Consider the following 22,475-nt stretch of genomic DNA (forward strand, 5'->3'; position numbering starts at 1 on the left):
CTTAGAGTGGAAGGGAGAAGACAATACACAAACAAATATATGCAAAGCAAGCTTATCTACAGGATAAATAGGAAATAACTGAGTGAAAGCACTGGAATTAAGAGGGCTTGGGGTAAACTTCCTATAGAAGGTGGAAGCTTAGCTGGGACTTCTAGAAGCCAGGGAGGTCAGTAGTCAGGCATGGGGCACAGCTGGGAGATAGAAGAGCCACCCGACCGAAGAGTGCATGACAGTGAATAAAGTGGGAATGCCAAACACGGCATTTTCTGCTTGCTCTTGGGGGCACTTGAGTTCACTGAACAGGAGGGTCACATAGCTAGACCTGTGCTTTAAAAAGGTCATGTTAGCGCCTGAGTGGAGGATGGCTTGGAGTGAAGGATACCTGAGGCAGGCAGACCCACCAGCAGGCTTTTACAATAATCCAGGTCTGAAGTGATAAGGGCCTAGAGTGGTGGCAATGTCAGAGAAGAGAAGCTGATCTGTTTGAGAAGTGTTACAAAGGTGAATCCATAGACCTTGGCACCAGGTTGGATATGGGGGGGGGGGGGGGAAAGAGATAGTGAGCGATCTAGGATGACTACGAGGTTGATGCTGTCCCCTACAGCAATAAGGGAAGGTAGGGGCATGCAATGGTTTAGGGGGAAAGATAATGTGTTCTGTTTTGGACATATTGTACGTAGGATGTCTACTAGACATCGAGTTTGAGATATCTGAAGGGCAGTTGGAGATGTGAGATTGGAAGTCAGCAGAGAGATGGGGGCAGAATAAACAGATTTGAGAATCTTCAGCATAGAGATGGTAATTAACTCTACGTTAGCTGAAATGAAGTAATATAGAGGGAGAAGAGAAGAGGGCCCAGGACAGAACTCTAAGGGACACCTATGGATAGAAGGTGGGATCTGGGAGAGAATCCAGTAAAGGAGACAAAGCAGGAGAAGTCAGATAGGTAACCAAGAGAGAGGGAACAATGTCCTTAAAACCTAAAAAGAAAAGAGTATCAAGTTACAGAGTGTCAGCAGTGTCAAAGGCTGCAGAGAGATCAAGGAGAATGAAGACTGGGAAAAGGCCATTGGATTTAGCAACAAAGAGATCGTCAATAACTTGGAAGAGAGAAAATTCAAGGTCAGAGGCCAGATGGTAAGAGGGTAAGAAGAGTGAGAGGAGACAAAACGGAAGCACCAATTGCAGACAGTCTTTTGAAGGAGTTTAGCTACAAAGGGCAGGAGAGAAACAGGATGATACCAGGAAGGAAGAATCAACTTTTTCAAAATAGTGGAGACAAGGGCATGGTTGGAGGCAATAGGAAATTATCCAATAGAAAGTGAAAGATTACAAATAAGAGGAAGAGAGAGCAAGACAGTATAATGAAGAAAATATATTGGATGAGAAAAGATTGAATGGGATCACTTGAATAAGATGAAGGACTAGCCTTGGGAAAGAGTAAGGCCACTTCATCATATGAGACAGGAGTAAGGGAGAAGAAATTGGCAGACAGTATCTGAGTTATAGGAGATGAGGAAGAGTGAATTTATGAGGGAGGCATATTAAGATTGCCTGGCAGCAGTGAGGGCCCAGTTGATATTGTTTAACATATCTTTGTAGTGAATCCAGTCAGAAAAGTGGAATGATTTTCTCCACCTTCATTCAGCACATGTATAGGAATGAAGGCCATGAATGGTGGGAGTGGTACAATGTTGAGGCTTAGCTAGGTATAATTAGCAACATGATAAAGGGGCTAGGTACTCAAGAGAAGAAGACAGTGTAGAGTTGAACTGGCTCACCAAGGAGGAGAAGAGGGAGTGGCTGGTTCAGGGGAGAGATGGCCTGGGAGAAAATTGAGGGGTTGAGAGATTGGAGGTCACAGTATGGATGAAGATTAGGATTATATAAGGGGAGGCAGAAGGAAAAGTGAAAAACCAGTAGAGTATGGTCAGATGGGGGATTTCAGAATTGATCAAGGGCATGACCATCTTTGTGGTAGCTAAGGTTGGGTGGGAGGAATATGGGAGGTGAGTAGATGGAGGAACTGAGTGGTTTAAGGTAGTTGAAGGAGAGTTAGTATGTATTTTGAAGTCCACTAGTCTGAGGGTGGGAATTGGGAAGGACATAAAAAATGTAAACTAGGTATTGAGCTCACTGAGGAAAAAAGGGGAGTGACCGAGGGATCTGTAGACAACAGTTACCATCATTTTGATTGGGTAGCAGATATATAAAAGCATGAACCTCAAAGCAATAAAGTTGACTGAGTGATGGAAGAGATGAAAGAACTTGGAAGTGGCAACTAGTGAGCCAAGGTAAATGAGTGAAGGTGTGGCCAGTACTGGAAAGGGTGGGCAGGGAGGCTGTCACCAATCAGGGAGAAGCCAGGTTTCAGGGAGAGCTAGTAGATGGAAAGAATGGGAAAAGCAAATATTTAAGGTGAAGGGAAGTTATGAAGTAGGCATTCCAGGGTTGGAAGGAGTTAGGACGAAATTTTTTGGTAGAAGAGTTGAAAGGGATAGGAATGAGAAATTGACTGGTAGGGAGTGTAATGGGGTCTGGATGATGATCTAAAGGAACTGAATCACTAGCATATGAAAGGTCTGACCAGGGCTGCCAATGTTCCTCATTAAGTGGAGGGTACCACTCCTACACCCTCAGAGGTACACAAGAGATGGGGAGGCCTGAAGCCAAAGAGAGAGCTGCTCTTCTTTGCACTGGGGAATCTTCACTTCCCAATTAGGAGACTGGGCTGGCACCAGGAGGTGGAAGAAGCCTTGTACAGAGGGAAGTAGTTGCTTTGCGGCAGATGGAAGATGCCTGACCTAGCCCTTAGGAGCCACTCCTCAGGGAACATGCTGCACCTAGCAGGAGATGGAAGGCTCAAGATTCTAGCTCGTGTGGTCTGAGGACTTGTTCCCTGAAGGTCTGGCTATGAGGAGGCACTGGGAAGTTGGAGACTAGCTGGCAGAGAGGACACTAACAGTTTGGCCCCAGTAAGCCTTTCCTCAGGGGCCACAGCACACCTAGTAGGAGATGGAAGTCAGTCAACAAACATTTATAAATTGCTGACTATGTGCCAGGTGCTTTGTAAAGTACTGGGGAAACAAAGAAAGGCAAAAGAAAATCCCTGCTATCAAGAAACTCATAGTTTAAAGGAAGAAACAGTGTGCAAACAGCTATGTATAAACAAGCTATATACATAGGGAGAATCAACAGAGAGAAGGCACTAGAATTAAGGGCGAAATGCCCTGCCCGGAGTCCCATGGCCAATATGTGTCAGGAGCAGGACTTGAAACCACATCTTCCTAACTCTGAGGTCCGTTTGCTATCTACTACGCCAAACCGCCTTTCCCAGAGGCAATACAATAAAGTAGAAAAATCGCATTATTAAGCAATACTAAGGTATTGAACAGTAAAGATTCTGCTCACCATTCCTGAAAAACCTCTCTTGAAAGATAAAAAAAAGTCATGTTCATAGTTAAGGATTATGAATTTAGAGCTGGAAGGGACCTCAGAAACCATCTGGTTCAACCCTCCTCCCCTATTTTTACCGATGAAGAAACCCAGAGAGGTTAAGTGACGTTCTCAAGGTCACACAGGCAATAACAATGGCAAAATTCAAACCTAAAGCCTGTGACACCGATCTAGTATTCTTTCCCTTTGTACCAGTCTTCCATCTTACAGGTATGAGTCATTTAGGTGGATTTTCTTTTGTCTTTTTGGAGGGGGGAAGGCAGAGCCATTGAGGTTAAGTGACTTGCCCAAGGTCACACAGCTAGTACATGTTAAGTATCTGGCGTCATATTTGAACTCAGGTCCTCCTGCCTCTAGGGCCAGTGCTCTATTCACTGAGCTGCTTAGCTGCCCCTGGATTTTTTTTTTAATAAGAAAGTTTTGGGGGTGAGACAATTCATGCAATGGACTTCCTGTTCTCCTTCCTCTCATGGTTGTATTCTTTATCCACAACCCTGGTCAAGAGTAATCTCCAGGAGAAAAAAGTAAAGAGAGGTCGGGAAATGTCAGCGCTAGGCAGGCAGAGCTGCGCATTTGAGAGGAGAAACCATGACCTTGTTTGCAGTTACGGTATCACCTCTTGTGTCGTTTATTTTCGGTTGTGGCTTGTTGAAATGTGTCTCAGTATGCTATAGTCACAACATGTACGCGCACACCAAAGCTCTATTTTAGCATCAGTTGGCAGTGTCAACTCCCTTTTGGCTCTAAGTGCTTGGTCTCCAGTGTATTCTGAGGGACCCAAAGTAATTGACTTGATTTATAGTACCCTGGAGGGGTTTAGGAAGTCACTGACTAAGAAGATGTTTATTGGATTAAATGTGGATTTCAATTATTCATATTATCTCTGCTTGTCATTAGTACAGGTAATTAAAGGATTAAATATCCTCTGGATAATTGATCTGCCTTATTATAGGCCCTAATAGTGATAATTCTGTTCTCTTTATCTCCCTAGGTACAAAGAGAGGAAATCAGTGCAGAAGGTATTACCAAAAGCCACCTGCAAGGCTTTTCAGAGCCCATGAGAGACTCTGAATCTCTGTGGAAAACTCCTGCCTTCAGTAGGACCATAATAAGCTCCGGGGACACTCTGCAAAGTATAAGTGAAGGAGATGGATCACTGACCTGTCACATGCAGCAGGAAGGCTGCTCTCTAGGCCCACAACACCATGAGAGAGGAGACCAAGAAAGTAACATCCAGCAAACTGGAAGTCCCAGGAAAAACAAGTCATGTGAGCAAATCAGCTCTGAGGCCAGTCATGAAAATGCCTTAGACTGTGAACTCTTAGCCCATTACCAGCGGGTGAGTGATGCTGATCTCGGGGAGCAAGAGAGTCTCTATATTACTTTGGCAGAAGCTTCATATGCTGTTCTGACTGCAGCACATTCCCTCAGTGCTCCAAGGGATGCAGAAGAACCTCATGAAACAGGTGACCCAGAAACAGGTTGTGGTCCCAAAGATCTACCCTATCCCATGTTATATGAAGACTGCTTGCCTCAAGAAAATTGCTCCATGGGCTCAGAGCTGGCAGAAGGTCAATGTGAAACATCTGATGTATGTTTGCTCAGGGACGTGATGATGGAACGATTTTCTGGAGCACAAGATGCTGACCCCCCTTCCCCAATGTGTGAAAACAGAGAGGCTGGAGGTGCAAACACAAAACTGTATCCCATGGGCATTTCCACGGGGAACAGCTGGGAAGGGGCACATGAAAATGATACAAACGAAAAGAAAATAGATGACAAGAACTCTGTCAAAGAATTTACTAGAATTCTAAAAACAGACCAAGAAAGGCTTAGCCCCAGTAACCTAATCAGTACCCAGATTGTTTCTACAGAGAACAACTGCCTTTCCCAGCTCCAAGAAACAGGTGATGAGAGGCTGCTTCTTGGGACTGAGGATGAAACAGAGACACCTTCATGTTGTAGCATAATTGCAGAGTATCCTGAACAGAAGTCAAGTGAGATGTCGACTGAAAATATCAGGAGTTCTCAGGTTCCCCGTGATGGGGAGGAAACACCCACTCTTGGAACTGTTGTTAAAGGCCATCAGGTCAAATACCTTGCTGTTTCAATTGCTCAAAACAATCACTTGGAGGGAGCCGAAGAAAGTCTTCCTGGGGCACCAGCTGGAAGCATTGCTCAGCTTCCTTCTAATGAACAGCCTGCCCCTGCTGGGAGTGACTGGGCAGCTAATGCTGCAGAGCAGCTGACCCTCAAAGATCGCCTGGGGACGGCAGCTCATCTACCCCATTCACAGCTGCTTCAAAGAGAGGATTCCTTGAGGAATTCCCTGGGTGCTATTGCCTATGAATTGACAAGTGAAAATCAGGGACCTGAGAGTACAGTGGATGAGAGCTGGGAAGGGCATCGTCAGGGGAAAGTGAGAGAGCCAGAGCAAAATGTACACAGGGAAATTCAACCTCACCAGGGGTCATTTACTGAAGACAGCCTCCAGGATGTCTTCCACACCATCCCAGCTGCACAGGAGCAAAGGAGACTGTTGCCATTAGAACATGCATCCAATAATTCTGAGGAGGAAGGATGGAATCTGGGAGGTCCCTGCATCAGAGTATTGATGGTGAGTGATGAAGGAGAAAGGCAGGCCTCCCAGAAGGTTTCACCTTCTCTGGAAAATCTCCTGGAGGAGGCTAACAAAAATGCAGTGGAGGGTAGTCATAGAGATTGTGAGTCAGGAGGGGGACAAAAAGTTCCAACTTTGACAGCCCTTGTTTCAGAGCCGTCACCACCAATTCAGACAGTGGATTTGGAATGCAAAGTTAGTCCCGCAGTTTTGGGCAACATCTGTGTGATTTCTGAGAAGCTTGGGGCAAACAACTCAGTGCAAAAACTGGACACATCTGAAGGAGACACATCAGCTAGTCTGCTGAATCAGTCTGATTCAACAAGTGTTTGTTCTGATACAGAAATTCAAGAGAAAAAAGAAGTAAAAAATAATGTAGGTTTTTGTATTCCTTCTCTCCAGTATTTGAAAGATTCTAGCATCCTAGAATCATCAGTAGATCCTGTAGATGGGAAGGAAACATGTACTGCAGATTCTCTATTTAAAGGGACCTTGGGTGTGGCCTTAGAAGTCTCTGGGAAGAAAAACACTGGCCATGTAGGTAAAGCACAAGAGGAAGGCCAGTCTACAGAGGTTCACCCTGTCTTGCTTACTCAGTTTTTGACTCACCCACAAATTATGGAATCTTCTGTAGATTCCACAGATGGAGCAGGAGTTATGGAGTATGTTGGGGCAGGAAAGTTAGTGACTTCTGAGTCCACACCAGGGGTGGTCCCAGAGGAAAGGAATTTGAACAAGAAGAGCTTTAGTCAGAAACTGAAAATCAAACCCGCCCTTTTGCAAGTTCCATGTCATAAGAAAGTTGGAAACCTTGGGAAAGGAATTCCATGTGTAGGCAATGACAGACAAAGCCAAGAGGGCATGAAGAGTGACTTAGGTGAGCCAGGCCACAAGACCCAGGACAGTACCACTGAATGTAAGGATATGCTAAAGGAATCCTTGGTTCTTTCTAATAGTCTTGTGGGACTAGCCACTGATACTTCCAGCGAAAGAGATACCAACAGGGACATAAGTCAAACACAAGATGTGCCTGTGAATGGCTTAGCTGAACTGAAACATCGCGAATGGATTTGTACTGATTCACAGGGATATGAAAACACTGAGAATGAATATGCCCCATATTTGGCACCTACCTCGCTTCCTTCAAGCGTGCCTGTTAGATTAACCTTGACTTCATTTCTAAAGGGAGAGGCCACGTGTTTTGCAAAAGATGGTAACATAAAAAAGCCCACAACTGGAGAACCCAAGGCCACAAATTTTTTGGGATCTCCCATAGAAACTTTGGCATTCATTCCAGCAGAATGTACCTCTAACACCAGTCCTAAATGTCAAAACCAAGTGCAACCAAATCATTGTCTGAAAGGCTCTTTACCAGGAACTGTACAAAAGGCAAGAGAGGAAATAAAACATTGTCACATAATGCCCCCCAAATCTAAAGTTCCAGAGACTCTGGCATCAGCAGCTGAGGAAGGAAATACGAAGCAAGAAATGTCTGGGACTGGACATTTAGCTGAGGGTGTGAAGAAGAAAATTCTGTCCAAAGTGACAGCTCTGAAAATGCGCTTGGAAGAGAAAGAAAGGGCCAGAAAGAACTCTATTTTTAGTAAAAAGATTCCTAAACCTGAAACACTTGCTCAAAACGAAGAGAAAATAGACCCCAAAACATCATCTTGGAAAAGAGAAGGCAAAGGTAAGACTGAGATAATTTCTGTTTCTTTATAGATTGGATATATAAGATTAGTTTCAACAAGTTATTTACTGCCTCCTAACTTTTTTGCCCACAGTCAAATAAGTTGCCACCAGGTAGGTAATAGCACCTTTTTCTTTATTTAAAAGAAAAAATAGTCTTACATTTTGAATAGTTCAGTTTCTTAAAGACATGATTTGCTGCCGGACTGAGATGGAGGGAGAAGATTATTGTACATTTCTATGCAATTATTCTTTTAAAAGAAAGAGATCTCTAGGGGCGGCCAGGTGGCTCAGCAAGTAAGAGCACTGGCCCAAGTGTTGGGATGACCTGGGGATCAAATCCCAGCTCAGATACTTAGCACCACACCCAGAAATAACTGGCCGCGTAACCTTGAGCAAGTTACTTAACCCTAATTGCTTAAAAAAAAAAAAAAGAAATAGATCTCTTTCTTTAGAGATTAGAAAACTAATCACAAGTATTAACCACAATATTTAAATAAATGCAGGGTTGGAGAACCTGCAGTCTCCAGCCTGCCATTCCTGAAGACCTAGAGGACCACATGTGGCCTGGAGGCCACAGGTTCCCTACCCCTGCTTAAAATATTAAAGTAAGAGCCAAATAAGTAAGTACTTGGGTACTATTTGCTACCTTTCTCACTAATTCCTAATTTATAAATTATTGTTTAATCTAGCTCTGTTTTTTACCCCAACATTTTAGTATGCCACTCCACTTTCCCCAGCCTCGCAATTACTGTGAATTTATCTGAGACGAAAGGTTTTTGGGTAATGCTAGAATTCCCTGATAGCTGCAATTGTGGCCACTTCACTTTAAAAACCATTCTCGTCACCACCCGTCTTTCACAGTCTGAAACTCTTCAGTTTTAATTCAATTTTAATTCAGTTTTAATTCAGTTTTAATTTAATTCAGAATTAATTCTCCTTAAGAATTCTCCTCAATCCTCTTCTTTTAAAAATTCCTGCTTTGCCATCAGTGAAACTTGGAATAGACCAAAGAAGACATAATTGAAAGATAGAATGCATCTCTTGGTGTAATGGAAACACTTATACTCTGGTTCTGATCATAAGGGAACAATTTCCTGTCTTTACCATAGCTCTTTGCTTTTGAAGTTCAAACTTCTATTATTCTTATTACCTTTTGGGTAGTTCCTTAGCAACCATCACACATGGGGTTAGATACAAAACTATTTTTCCAAAAGAGTATGTAGTTCCCCAACCAAGCTTGCCACACATAACTTTTTAAATACTTTTAAACAGAACCTCACGTTTTTTAAAAACAAAGATGGAAAAGACATAAAATAGTTTTGCCAATGTAAAACAACCACTGCATTTGGAACTCCATAATTCTTCGTAACATTGTGCTGGTGAAATATTTGGTGATGACTTTAGAACAGGCAGTGGATAATTAGGCCTGGTATAGCAAGAGCATACTTGGGCAATGGACTAGATCCTTTGTAGGCTCATGCACAGGCAAAGAAAGATGCATCTAAAACAGTTACTGTCAAAGCTATGATTTCAAAGCATACAAACACACACACACAATGGATCATAGGTATGGATCTAAAGCTAGATTGGACTTGAGAGACCATCTTGTCCAGTTTATAGATGAGAAAACTGTGGACCAGATAAGTTGTGTCACATGGGTAGAAAGAAGTAGAAGCAGAGCTGGGATTTGAACTCAGGTCCTGTGACTCCAAGCTTCAGTATCTTAGGAAAGGATTTGGAGCTGAGGAGATTCTTGTATACTTTGGCATTAAATTTCATCCGTTAAAGTCAAGAACCTAGATTTCATACCTCAGGTGCCACAGTATTCTGTGTCATGTTCTGTACCTTGTGTTAAGGGGAAGAGAACCATTTGTTCCCAAATGCCACCCTCAACCTTGTCTACTCCTCTGTGAAGATGGAAGTCCATCATAGGAGGGGAATGGGAATGGGCAGAAAATAATCTCAGAACTTTAGACAAGGGTTTGCAGGCTATGTCATATGTATCAAAGATGGATCATGGTCCTGTTTTCAGTGTCCCTGAGAGATAGCATGATGGGGTAGAAAGAGCTTTGATTCGGATTCAAAGGATCTGGGTTTGAATCCAGGCTGACTTATGGTTATTGTTGTTTATAGTAATAGTCACAGTACACACACACACACACACACACACACATATATATACATATATATATATATATATACACTGCAGGGCTAGATGGCGCCCTGGAGAGAGTGCCAGTTCTCAAGTCAGGAAAACTCATCTCCCCAAGTTCAAATCAGACCTCAGATACTTAATAGTTGTGTGACCCTGAACAAGTCACTTAACTCTCTTTGCCTCAGTTTCCTCATCTGTAAAATGAACTAGAGAAGGAAATGGTAAACCACTCCAGTATCTTTGCCAAAAACACCCCAGATAGGGTTACACAGAGTTGAACATGACTCTAGAAATGAATGAACAACATGTGCACTAAAGACCAGGGTTTTTGTTGTCTTTTTTTAACTGCTGCTAACTGGTTATAGAACTTGGAGCAAGTCACTGCAATGCCTTGGGCTTTCACAAAAGGAACTTTTCATCTGCAAAATGAGCTAGTTGGAGTAAATATCTTTGAAGATTCCTTTTAGCTTTCATATGATCTTAGATTTTAGAGCCAGGAGGGACCTCTGAGGCCAATCAGTCTAACCTTCTTACTTTTCCGAGGAAGAAACTGACAAAGAGAGGTTAAGTAACTTGCCTAGGATCACACAGCTTGTAAACATCTGATACTTGATCTCTACACAGATATTCCTGACTCCAGGTCCAGCACTCTATTTTCTCTGCCCATACTTGCCTTCTATGGAATATATTATGACTGACTGGCCAAAGAAGGGATCTGAGACACATATATTAGGAGGTCCTTCAAGTCAGCAGAGATCAATATCATGATTCCCTCCTTTCCTCAAGAGAGATGAAGGAAAATTAGATATTTTGTCAGATGTCATTGTTGAATTGGCTATTTTTGCTTAATTCTTGGGAAGATTCATAGTTGCAGTTGGAGTAGGGTGGAAAAATATATTGGACATATATGCATGGAAATGACTGTGATATAATAATATCAATAAAACTTTAAAAATAAAGTGAAGTCAGCTCCCTCCCTCACGAGCCTAAAATAACAAAATCATTAGCATTTGAGTGAACAGAAATTTTTTAGAGTAAGTGAGGACTAAGAACGTTTTGGCTCCTGGGTTTGTACACGTTTCCCCAAATTAATGCAGAGAGAGATAATTAGAAAGAAAAATATTGAGTCTGAACTACTATCTGGGTGTAGAATGTAATACCCAGTGTGTCCATCACCACTTCTCTAACATAGAATAAGCTTTTTCTTTGTACAAGTAGCTGTTATACCATCAATGGCTGGGGACAGCTTTTGATATACTGAATTATTCACGGTAGTGAATATTGTGGTAACAGATCCACAAAGCAATGTTGGGCCTTGGCTAGGACTCAGAATGTTTTTATTACAGTTATTTTTTGATTATTGTTGTTACATCAGTGCTCCCACTTAATGGAATTTGACTTGTATTGCATTGACACCTAGAGCTGAGGCTAGGCAAACCTTCCCAGAAACCCTGCTGGCAGCCTCAAAGTGCTGGCTTCTAATGTTCCCATTACATCAAATGAAATTGCTTATTCTATTGATCTTGGGGCACGTGCTCATTGCTTCTCAGGAAGAACCTGCAACAAAATAAATTAAAATTCTCTTTTCTTCTAAATTCTTACAAATTCTGGGCTTTTAGATAATGGTAATCCTGAACTGTTTCTAAGTGAGATTATGTTAGTACTGCTGCCTGGTGGCTATCCAGAGAACTGTGCCCTTATCTGGCATTCCACTCACTTGCTGCTGATGGTGAGGCAGTTATTCAAAGGGTAACCCCATCTTCCAGCAGTTGATTTTTTCTTGTCTTATATTTGCTTTAGCAGATACCAGTGTTTTGCCGATGTGGAAGATATAAAATGTAGTTTCTTTCTATTAGGGTTTCTTTAACAAAGAGTTGTTGGGAAGAAAATCTTGGCACAAATACATTACTTTGTTGCCTTTTGCATCCTTGGGGTCTAGCTTCAGTTACCTTTCCAATTCAGATATACCCTATTTCCATGCCCTCCACCCACTTTCTTGATGTTGGCTTGGGAAAAAGCATTGAGTATCATTTCCTTAGTTGAAAACATGTACATGGTATCTCTTCAATGTCCAATTTCACTTTAAAAGGTGGGGGGGGGGACCCATATTCTGTTTCACTCTCTGTGATATAGACTTGGCCCCAGGATTTTTATATACCAAAAAGAAGGGGTACGGTATTCTAGAGTATTTATTTTCTCACTTTCCTACTGATAAATCGCGAATTTCTAATTTACAGCCCCAGTGCTACTGAAGAAGATCCAGGCTGAGATATTTCCTGATCATTCTGGAAATATAAAATTAAGCTGTCAGTTTGCAGAAATCCATGAAGACTCTACCATCTTGTGGACAAAAGATTCTAAATTAATTGCAAGGGTTCAAAGAAGGTAAAATGTCTGGTTTTAGAGTAGTCAGTCAATTATTTCTCACAAACTCACTGGGGACTTTGTCATCTGTAAGATCAGAAGTTTGGACTAGATGATCATTAAGGTCCCTCACATGTCTGACATTACATAATTCTATGACTCTATGACTATCTTGGCATGTAGTTTCTTAGGGAATGATGATGGTGGCAGAAATAGTGAGAAGAGGTAATGATTTAAGCTTCAGTAAGGTAAAGATCCAAGATGTTATCTAAATGTACCAACCTAGCATCAGTAACAATGAATATTTGTTGAATAGGAATAAGGACTAGAATTGTGATTTCATTAGTATAGGGACGTATAGGTTGAGGGGATTCCTATCGCTAATGGAGATTAGCACCTTCTTTGCAACTTAAATTCTCAGAAAGTAGCTTAGAGCATTGAGATATTAAATGACTTATCCAGAGTCACACAGCTAGGTTATATCAGAAGTGGAGCTTGAACCCAGATCTTTGTGATTTTAAGGCCAGGTCTCTGTTCATTATCTAACACCACCTCTATTTATTGAAGCTCAGTGAATAAAGAGCTAGGTCTGGAGTCAAGAAGAACTGAGTTCAAATTCCACCTCAGATACTTACAAGCTGTGTGACTCTGGGTAAGTCACTCGGACTCAGTTTCTTATCTGAAAAATGGAGACACACTGGAGAAGAAGATGGTAAACTCCTCCAGTATCTTTGCCAAGATAACTCCAAAAGGGGTCATGAAGAGTTGGATATAACTGAAAATTACTAAAAACAGTGATAATAATTTTATAAAGCATCTTCCTCACAGCCTCCCTGTGAATCAGGTATGATAAGTATTATTATTTCCATTTTATAGATGAGAAAACTATCTCAGAGAGGTCAAACAATTAGTCAATATCAGAATGGGAACTGAGACCCAAATCTAAGAATCTAAGACCAGTCCACCTGCTTCTGTACAGATGGAGCTAATTGTATGAGGCATTAGACACAAGACCACAGTGAGCCTTGGGGTGGGAAAGGACCGCTGTCCTGGGAGATGAGGACCTAGAATCTGGACCTTCCTTTGCAACTCAGAAGCTTGTGGTCTTGGAAAGCCATCATACCTTTGGATTTCAGTTTCCTCTTTTGCAAAATCAAGGGGCTTGAGTGGGCAGCTTCCCGGTCTGAAATTCTACTAGCCTAATACTGAACTACTCTTTTGCATCTGAGATTTATTTTCTTACATGTGTCATTGTGTGTGTCTGTTTCATAACGATCTCCATTAACCTGTCAAGTACTGTATAAGGTCAAACAAAAGTCAAAATGCAGCAGATGAACCAAAGGATATAAACAAGTGTGGCATCCTCGGCATGAGGCTGCAAGAAGCCCTTGTAGCCCTCAGACCGAAGAGCAGTAACTGAGAAGGGCTGACCAGCCATTTCTAGGAAGGGAAGAGCCAGTTTGTTTTTGTTTCTAGGAGATTGATGAGGTAGGGAGTGGAAGCAGCGATGCCGCTTGCTTCATCAATAAACATGTCGGGCATGCTGTCTGGGGTCTTGGAGGACTGTGCGCTCAGCTTGGTTTCTTCCCTGGGACATAAAGGATCGTCTCGCTTGGCGCTTCTTGGTCTTCTCTTTCGTTGGAACATTTTTTGGCAAGTGGATGTTGAGCGTCCTCTGATCTCATTGAATCCCCATGCCAGAAAAGCATTTCCTTCATTTCTTCAAGAAATAGACTTTTTACTAAAAAGATTTTTAAAATTATGTGATCCATTAGCAGCCATCAAGGCCTGGTGGTGGCCAAGGACAGGTTTAGGGAAAGCCACAGAGGCCTTAGAAATGTTAGCTTTTCCCATCTAGGTCGTATTCATTTAAGCACCAGGGGGAGCTCTTGAGTGAAGCCAGAGGCCAGGCCAGTCTTGGGTTACATTCCTCTTCCCCTACGCTACTTTCAAATTATCACCAGTCCCATATGACAGAAATTCTGATAATAATAATCATAATTAGAGGACTGCTGGCTATCATTTAAAAAAAGATGTTAGTCAGCCAGCATTTATTAAGTTCCCGTTTTGTGCCAAGCCCTGTGCTAAGTGCTGGAGATAATACAGACTGGCAGAACCAGACAGTCCCTGCTCCTGAGGACCTCACATTCTGATGGGGACTATGAACAAATAAGATAAACGCGGGGGAATCTGGGGTGGTTTCAGAAGAAAGGCACCAGATTTAGGGAGTGTAGGGAAAGGCTTCTTGCTGAAGATGAAACTATCTGAGACTTGAATGAATTTACGGAAACCAGGAGGTCAGCTCCTAGCGTACACAAAGGGGAATAAGGTGCAAGAAGGCTGGCATGGGAGGAAGGAGCCTCATATAGAGGACGTTAGAGGCCAAGAGGAGGATTTTATATTTGATCCTAGAGAGGGCAGTGAGGTGGCACGGGGGAGCAAGCACTGAGCCTAGAGTCAGGAAGGTTTATCTTGGTGGGTTCAAATCTGGTCCCAAATTACAGTTACTGGTTATGTGACTCTGGGCAAGTCACTTAACCATATTTGCCTCAGTTTCCTCATTTGTAAAATGAATGAGAGAAGAAAATAGCAAACTACTATCTCTGCCAAGAAAAGCCCAAATGCGGTCACAACATGACTGAAAAAACTACTGAACAGCAACAAAAGAAATAATAGGGAAGCACTGGAGTGTATTGAATAAAGGGTATTGAATACATTTTAGGGAGATCAATTTGACAGCTAAGTGGTGGGACAGCTAAGGGACAGACTCCTGGGGCTTAAAATAGGGTCGTAGCTGTATGAGTTGAGAGAAAAGGATATGTATATACAAGAGATGTTATGAAGATAGGAAAGATAGGATGTGCCAATGGTTTGGATATAGGGATGAATGAAAGTGAGGAGTTCATGTGGTGGTTGAGGTCCCATGTGACTGGGAGAATAGTGGTACCCTTAATAGTAATAGGAAAGTTTGGACATACTGTTTTGGATATATTGAGTTCTCAATGCAGAGGGGGCATTCTGTTTGAGATATTCATGAGGCATTTGGAGATACATGGTTGTGGGTTAGCAGAGAGATTAGATTTATAGGTCTGGAAATCATATACATGGAGATGAACCTATGGGAGCTGATGAGATCACCAAGTCAGATACTACAGAGTGAAAAGAGGACCCAGGACAGATCTTTGGTGTGGTATTCATGATTAGAGTGTGTGATAGGGATGAAGAACCAGCAAAGGAGTCTGAGAAGGAATGGTCAGACAGATAAAATGAGAACCATTTAACAAAAACCTAGAGGAGAAAGTATTCAGAAACATAGTTCTAAAGCTGGAAGGGACCCTAGCTGTCTTCTAGTCCAATCCCCTCTTTTTATAGATGAGGAAACTTTGACTCTTAGAGATCAATTGATTTGCCCAAGGATCCTTAAGTAATAAGTAGCAAAGAAGGAATTTGAATTCAAGAAGCTTACATTCCTCTAGGGAAATTCAGCAAGTTTTTGAATAAAATAGAATATGAACAACAAAAGAATACGTAGTGACTGGTGAAGGGGGGGGGGACGACTAGCAGATTTGACACAATCAGCAGGTAGTGCTACTCTGAAAGTGTCTTCCGATATGTTATAACCCCATCAAAGTCCTCCTTTGATGCCTCCTCTTGGTGTGGAAGAGACCCTGATAGCTATGCCAGTGTAGCACCAGCTCTGGCAAGTCCTAGCAAGCTGGTGAGGATACAGCATAAGCCTAAAGATGGACTAAAGATCCCATAAAGACCAACCAACTTAAGTTCAGTAAGGCTTATCACGAGGCTGACCTTGGTGATGGACTTTTTGGCCTTTGTGATTCATCAAGATCCATCTGGTAAAGCATGGAGGGCCTTCCCTCTGCTTTCTTGGAAAGATATCCATATAAATGAAAACACAGATTATTAACGTAGTGAAATTACATTTACATAATTCTCCAGTTTATCTGTGCTTATGGCCCTAGGGTCAACTTTGGCTTTTTCCTCCCTCATCCCCACATCCAATAAATTGGCAAGTCATGTCAATTCTGCCACTACAATGCATTGGTCATCCATCAACTACTTTCCTCTCGAAATGGTACCATCCCAGTTCATCCTGGAATGGGGCAGTGGTCTGTTGTCCTTCCCACCCAATCCCATGTATTTTAATAAACATTAAGCATCTACTACATGTAGGGCAATGAGTTCAGAACGAGATTACAAAAAAGATGAATAAGATATGGAATACAAATTTCAGAACTTACCGTCTGGTAGAGGAAAAAAAAATATGTACATAAATGACTATAATACATAGTATAATATATTCAAAGCATAGGAGAGGCAAAAGCAAAGTACTATGAGAAATTCCTAGGAGAGACTATTTTTAGCTGAAAGATCACAGAAAATTTCCTAAAGAAAACTCAACTCAAGGTGGGTCTTCAGTTATGAGTATGATATCAATAGACAGCAATGTGAGAGACAGAGAGAGAGGAGAGAGACAGAGAGAGAATGAGAGAGACAGAGAGAGACAGAGAAAGAGCAGAGAGCAGGCATAGAGGATGGTTTAAGTAAATGTGGTAGACCAGGGAAAGAAATGTAGAGAAGCTTATGAAACAGTGAATTTGTTGAGACCTTTGGCCATTTCCTATTCTAAATTCACCTTAAACACTGCATGCATGTCTGACCATCTTGCTCCATTCCTCTAAATCCTTAGGTGACTCCCTATTTTCTTCTGGATAAAGTCTAAACTCATTGACCTGGAATTTAAGTATGTCACAGTCATGGCTTCAGTCTATTACTCACAGCTCTCTCCCACTATTCCTTCTTCCGGACATGATCATTGCTAGCCTTTCTCTAAAGTCTATGATCTGTATATTTGATACTCTTGCCAACTTGACTTTTCACCCTTTCATGAACATGTCCTTTTAGATCCATACTTAGTGTGCTCTCTTCCTTGTCCCAAGCAATATCCTGCTGAAATGCTACCAGTCCTTCAAGATGCAATCCAAATACCGTCTTGTTCATGAAACCTTCCATGCTCAAGTTGACCAGAAACCCCCTTTCTCCCTTGGAACTCATAGAACTTTACTTACACGTGTCTTTATGGTTTGGTTTTGTCCTTGTTGGCTTAGCCTAACTCCTTTATCTCCCTCACCAAATCCCAAGCTCTGTGAGGCAAAAGCTAAATCTCCTTCATCTCCGCATTGCCCTGAGCATCCAGTATGGCGGTTTATACATAGCAGGCATTTACTGAGCCCCAACTAACCCAAACTAAAAAGTCAGGTAAGGATTTTTTCTTCCTTTTCTTTTTCTCCTACTAAGCCAAAGTCTTTTTCCCCCTTCCCTGTCAGTCACCAAGCATCAGCCACTGCGCTAAGCACTGGGGAGGCAAAGAAAGGCAAAAAAGGAAAAAATCGCCTGCTCTCAAGGAGCTGATAGTCTAATGGAACATGTAAAGAATTACCTTGAAGCAAAAAATACCCATATGTTTTTTAAATGATTGAACCAGAACAAAACACCAATATCAAAAAATTCACCAAACCAAACACGAGGCAAAGAGTTGTTTCATTAAATATTTATATATTGAATTATGTTTTAAATTCACTAAGGAGCTCACTATTCAAAGAAATGCCAATTTTAATGCTTTTATAAGGTGAAGAACCCTCTAGCAGTATAGATAATTGCCCCTTAATCGATCCATTTAGTCAGATTAAATTTTGATATGCCTGGTTTTCCTAAAGCAGAGCATACATGCAGTATTAATATGATTAAGGGGAATGAGGGCAGTGTGCAAAAGTATGAATGGTAATCTAAAGACATCTCTGTCCATTTCAGTGATTTGTACTATGATGGCAGATTTATTATCCTAATGGACAGGCAAATTCATATTTCATGATGTGGTATGAATATTGGTGCAAGATCAGCGTTGTTAAAGCCAGGAGATCCTTTTACAAAATTTAATGAGCCAAGCATTCTTTACAGGTAAATAAATTGTTAAGTAACACACCACAATGAAGGGCTCCTCTCAGTTTATTGGTTGCAAAAGACAGGGGAAGGGGGAAAAGGAGTTTTTCCCTGCAGTTTAGGAATATGACACTTTAAAATGATTAAGTTTGTAAATGTTAATGTTTTCCATTATCAGTGCAGGAGATAATTCAACTGTGTCCTTGGCCATTGTTCAACCAAGTCAAAAAGATCAGGGCTTGTATTATTGCTGCCTCAGGAACAGTTATGGGAAAGTGACAGCTGAATTTCACCTGACTTCTGAAGGTAAATCTCAACTCTATGCTCTCAGATGGAAAGTGCAGTTACAGTAACTTTACTGATGATCCTGGTCCTACAGCCTTTCTCTCTCCTCTTGTCTCCTTTTAGTTCTGGGTCAGCTTTCAAGTCATCAGGATATTAAAGGTAAGTCAATATGAGCTGTCAGAGAAAATGGGTTCACTGTTAAATCATGAAATAGACACCTCCTGGGATAAATGATGGAAATAATACATTCCTTCAGACAGATAACAAGTAGAATAGATAAATTACAAGAGTGGCTGGAGAAGTGAATGGCAACCAAGAAGCCATTTCAGTCTCTCATTCTGTTATTTTTGGGTAACAATATTCACTGCTATAGTTTTGCCAAATCAGTAACACCCTGGAGCCTTATCATTATCAGAGATAGGGATAAGGCAATGCTAGTATTATTTTAAGTTTATAAGTATCTTGTTTTTATGCCACATTTCACTTTTTCCAGTTCTAAATTCAATTTTATTTTATTTTCACTTCCAAATTCTCTTGCCATCCCCTACCCATTGAGAAGGTAACAGAAACAAACTCCATTACAAATATGTATAGGCGTGCAAAAACAAATTTCCATATTAGCCATGCCCAAAAAAGAATCAGGAAAAAAGAAAGAAAAAACATTCTACAGTCTTCACTCTGAGCCCATCAGTTCTCTGTCTGGAGGTGGATATTATGTTTCATCATGAGTTCTTTGGAATTGTGATTGGTCATTGTGTTAATCAGTTACTAAATCTTTCGAAGCTGATTATCTTTACAATGTTCATGTATAAATTGCTGTTAATGTACAAATTGTTCTCTTGGTTCTGCCTACTTCCCATTGCATCAATTTATACAAGTCCTTGCAAGGTTCTCTGAAACCACCCCGTTCATTATTTCTTATAGCACAATAGTATTCCATCACATTCATATGTCATAACTTATTTAGCCATTCCCCAGTTGATAGGCATGTCATCAGTTTCCAATTCTTTGCCGCCACAAAAACCTACTATAAATCTTTTTGTGTATAGGGGTCTTTTTCCTTCTTTCTTTAATTACTTTGGAATATAGAACTAGTAGTGGTATTGCTGGATCAAATGGTATGGACAATTTAATCACTTTTTGGGTGCGTCTGCACATTGCTCTCCAGAGTGATTGGACTCATCCACAGCTCTGCCGACAGTGTATTAAGGTACCTATTTTGCCACATACCCTGTGGTATTTGTCATTTTAGCTTTTTGTCATTTGAGCCCTTCTGATAACCGTGCGTTGGTATTTCAAAGTTGTTTTAATTTGCTTTTCTCGAATTATTAGCAAATTAGAGCATTTTATATGACTATAGCTTTGATTTCTTCCTCTAAAAACTTTTGATTCATATCCTTTGACAGTTGTGAATGTCTTTTGTTCTTGTAAATTTGACTCAACTCCCTATATATTTCAAAAAGAGATCTTTATCAGAGACACTTGCTGCAAAATTTTTCCACTTTCCTGCTTTTCTTCTAATTTTAGATGCATTGGTTTTATTTGTGTGAGATCCTTTAAATTTTATGTAATCAAAATTATCTATTTTAACTCATGTGAATCTTTCTATCTCTTGTTTGGGCATGAACTCTTCCCCTGTCCATAAATCTGACAGGTAATTTCTTATACAGATATATTCTTCTTCCACAGTGAGCCTTCCCTTGTAAAAAGGGGGGGGGGAATTAAGCAAAACCCCCTGTCTGGCAGAGTAAATAATATTTAATTCCCCATTCCCATAGTCTCCCACCTCTACAGGAAATTTAGATTGGTTCATTTTCTCATTACCTGTCCAGAGTTAAAATTAGTCATTATAATTGCACAACATTCAGCTTTGTTTTATAGGTCTTTTCATTTACATTGTGATCAATCTATCTATCTGTTTACATGCATACACACACACACACACACACACACACACATATATATACCTTTTTCTAGTTGTGCTCACTTCATTGTATCATTTCATATAATCTTCCCATGTTTGTTAAAGTTCCTCATATTCATTGTTTTTTCATATTTTGTACCTTTTTGGGGTATGTGCCTAGCAATGGGATCTCTGGTTTAAAGGCTATATACCAGAGGTAGGGAAACTTGCTGCACAGTTTCTCTGGGGCCTTGAGGGCACATGTGGCCCTCTAAGTCCTCAATTACAGCCCTTTGACTAAATCCAAACTTCACAGAACAAATTGGGCTGCACTTGAAGACCTAGAGGGTCACATGTGGCCTTGAGGCCATAGGTACCCGACCCCTGCAGAGACATTTTAGCCATAATACAAAACAATGCTTTTTTAAAAGTATTGTTCCAAATTGTTTTCCAGTATTGTTGGACTGAGCATTACTGTTTTTCCACAGCACCTCCAACATTGATTTGCTGTTCCTCAAAGTGAAGTAATATTTCATTACATTCTTTCACTATTTATTCAGTCATTCCCCAAACAATGGGCACCCATTTTGTTCCTAGTTCTTTGCTACCACAAAGTGTTGCTAGGAATAGCGTTAATGCTGTACTAAAGCATTTGGAATGAGAGCGTTCAGGTTAGAGTTTCTATTTGAAAGTGCCTATCATATGTAGATTTGACAGTTGAGAACACCCCCCCCCCAAACAAAACAAAACAAAACAAAACAAAAAACCCCCAAGTGCCACGCACCAAGATTAGACTTTGTTCCACCTTGCTCTTTTCTGCATGGGCTCACAAGCCACCCCTTTCACTGCTTCCATTAGCTTTTCAGCTGTGTATGCTGATAAGCTCATTCCCAAAAAGCATCAGGTATCTGGCTCGAGCAAATCCTTTCATCTGCACTTCAATGCAAATAGAAGGCGATTTTGATGTTTGCCTTTGATACCCACAAGGCTCTCAGATCAACAAAGGCTCAGGAGCCATTCCTGAATCTGCTCACGTTCTGATCCTCTTCTCCACTGAATGCTCCTGGCAAAGTGCTGTTCTGCAGCCACCCTCTGTGCAGGGAGGAAAGTGCAGCTGATTCAGTAAAGAGCGGCATTTCACTTCAATTAAAATGCTTTGGAATCATTCTGATGGTGTGTAGCTTGTAATCATTCGAAAACAAAAGACAAACCAAACCCCAAACTTACAGTTGAAGAGATATTTAATGAAATATTTGTGAAAACACTAGGGGAAAGGTGATTAGGATTGTAGAATATTTTGCTCACTTAAGGTAATGGGCAAAGGATGCTTCGGTCAGGAGGCATTAGGTGCCCTGGAAAAGAGCACCAGTGTGGACATCAGAGCATGAAGTTTCAAATCTCACCTCTAATGATTACTCCCTGTGCGATTTTGGGAAGTCACTCAGTCTCGGTTTCCTTTTCTGTAAAATGAAGAGAATGGACTAGATAGCCCATCTGAGGCTCTTTCAAACTCTAGATCCGCGAATTTTTGTCCTCTCTTGGGTCTAGGAAAAGTTGTGAAGTTGATACTTTTTGGATGGGACCTTTGGTTTCTTTGGTATAGGGAACTCCCTCTACAAATATGTAATCACACCTGTTCTGCAGTTTATAGTCTTAGAATATTGCCTGGGGTTATCAAGAGGTTAAGTGTAAGGTCACACAGTCAATCTTTGTCTGAGTCAGGACTTGAACCCAGATCTTCTCCTTCTCCTGAGGCTAGTTTTTATCCCACTGTACCAGACTCTTTTTACACTGTTACTGAGTTATAAAAAAAGGACTAAATCTAATAACAAGGAGTTTCTGACTCATATCAGGAGGAATTTTCTAACTATTCGAGTTATTTTGAAATTCAATCACTTGCCTTGAGAGGCAGTGAATTTCTCTCCCTAGAGTTTTCAATCAGAGACTGAATGACCACTTTCATTGTTGATGATGAAGGGATTTAGACTTCAGATGGGTGCTAGACTGGATAATCCCTGAAGTATTTTCTGACTGAGATTCTA

The 22,475-nt window shown here is 41.1% G+C and overlaps 1 protein-coding gene across 1 annotated transcript in view; it reads left to right on the plus strand.

Annotated features, from left to right (window-relative positions):
• Window positions 1–22,475, plus strand: part of LOC138173541 (alpha-protein kinase 2-like) — a 168,856-nt gene that overhangs the window by 78,758 nt on the left and 67,623 nt on the right. Inside the window, 4 exon segments of the mRNA XM_069103579.1 lie at window positions 4,448–7,766; window positions 12,161–12,308; window positions 18,424–18,551; window positions 18,654–18,689. Coding sequence (XP_068959680.1) covers window positions 4,448–7,766; window positions 12,161–12,308; window positions 18,424–18,551; window positions 18,654–18,689 — 3,631 coding nt within the window.

This window comes from Petaurus breviceps, unplaced genomic scaffold (genome assembly GCF_028583685.1).
Source record: "Petaurus breviceps papuanus isolate PSGF00001 unplaced genomic scaffold, PetGlider_PUasm1.0 129, whole genome shotgun sequence".
Lineage (NCBI taxonomy): Eukaryota > Metazoa > Chordata > Mammalia > Diprotodontia > Petauridae > Petaurus > Petaurus breviceps.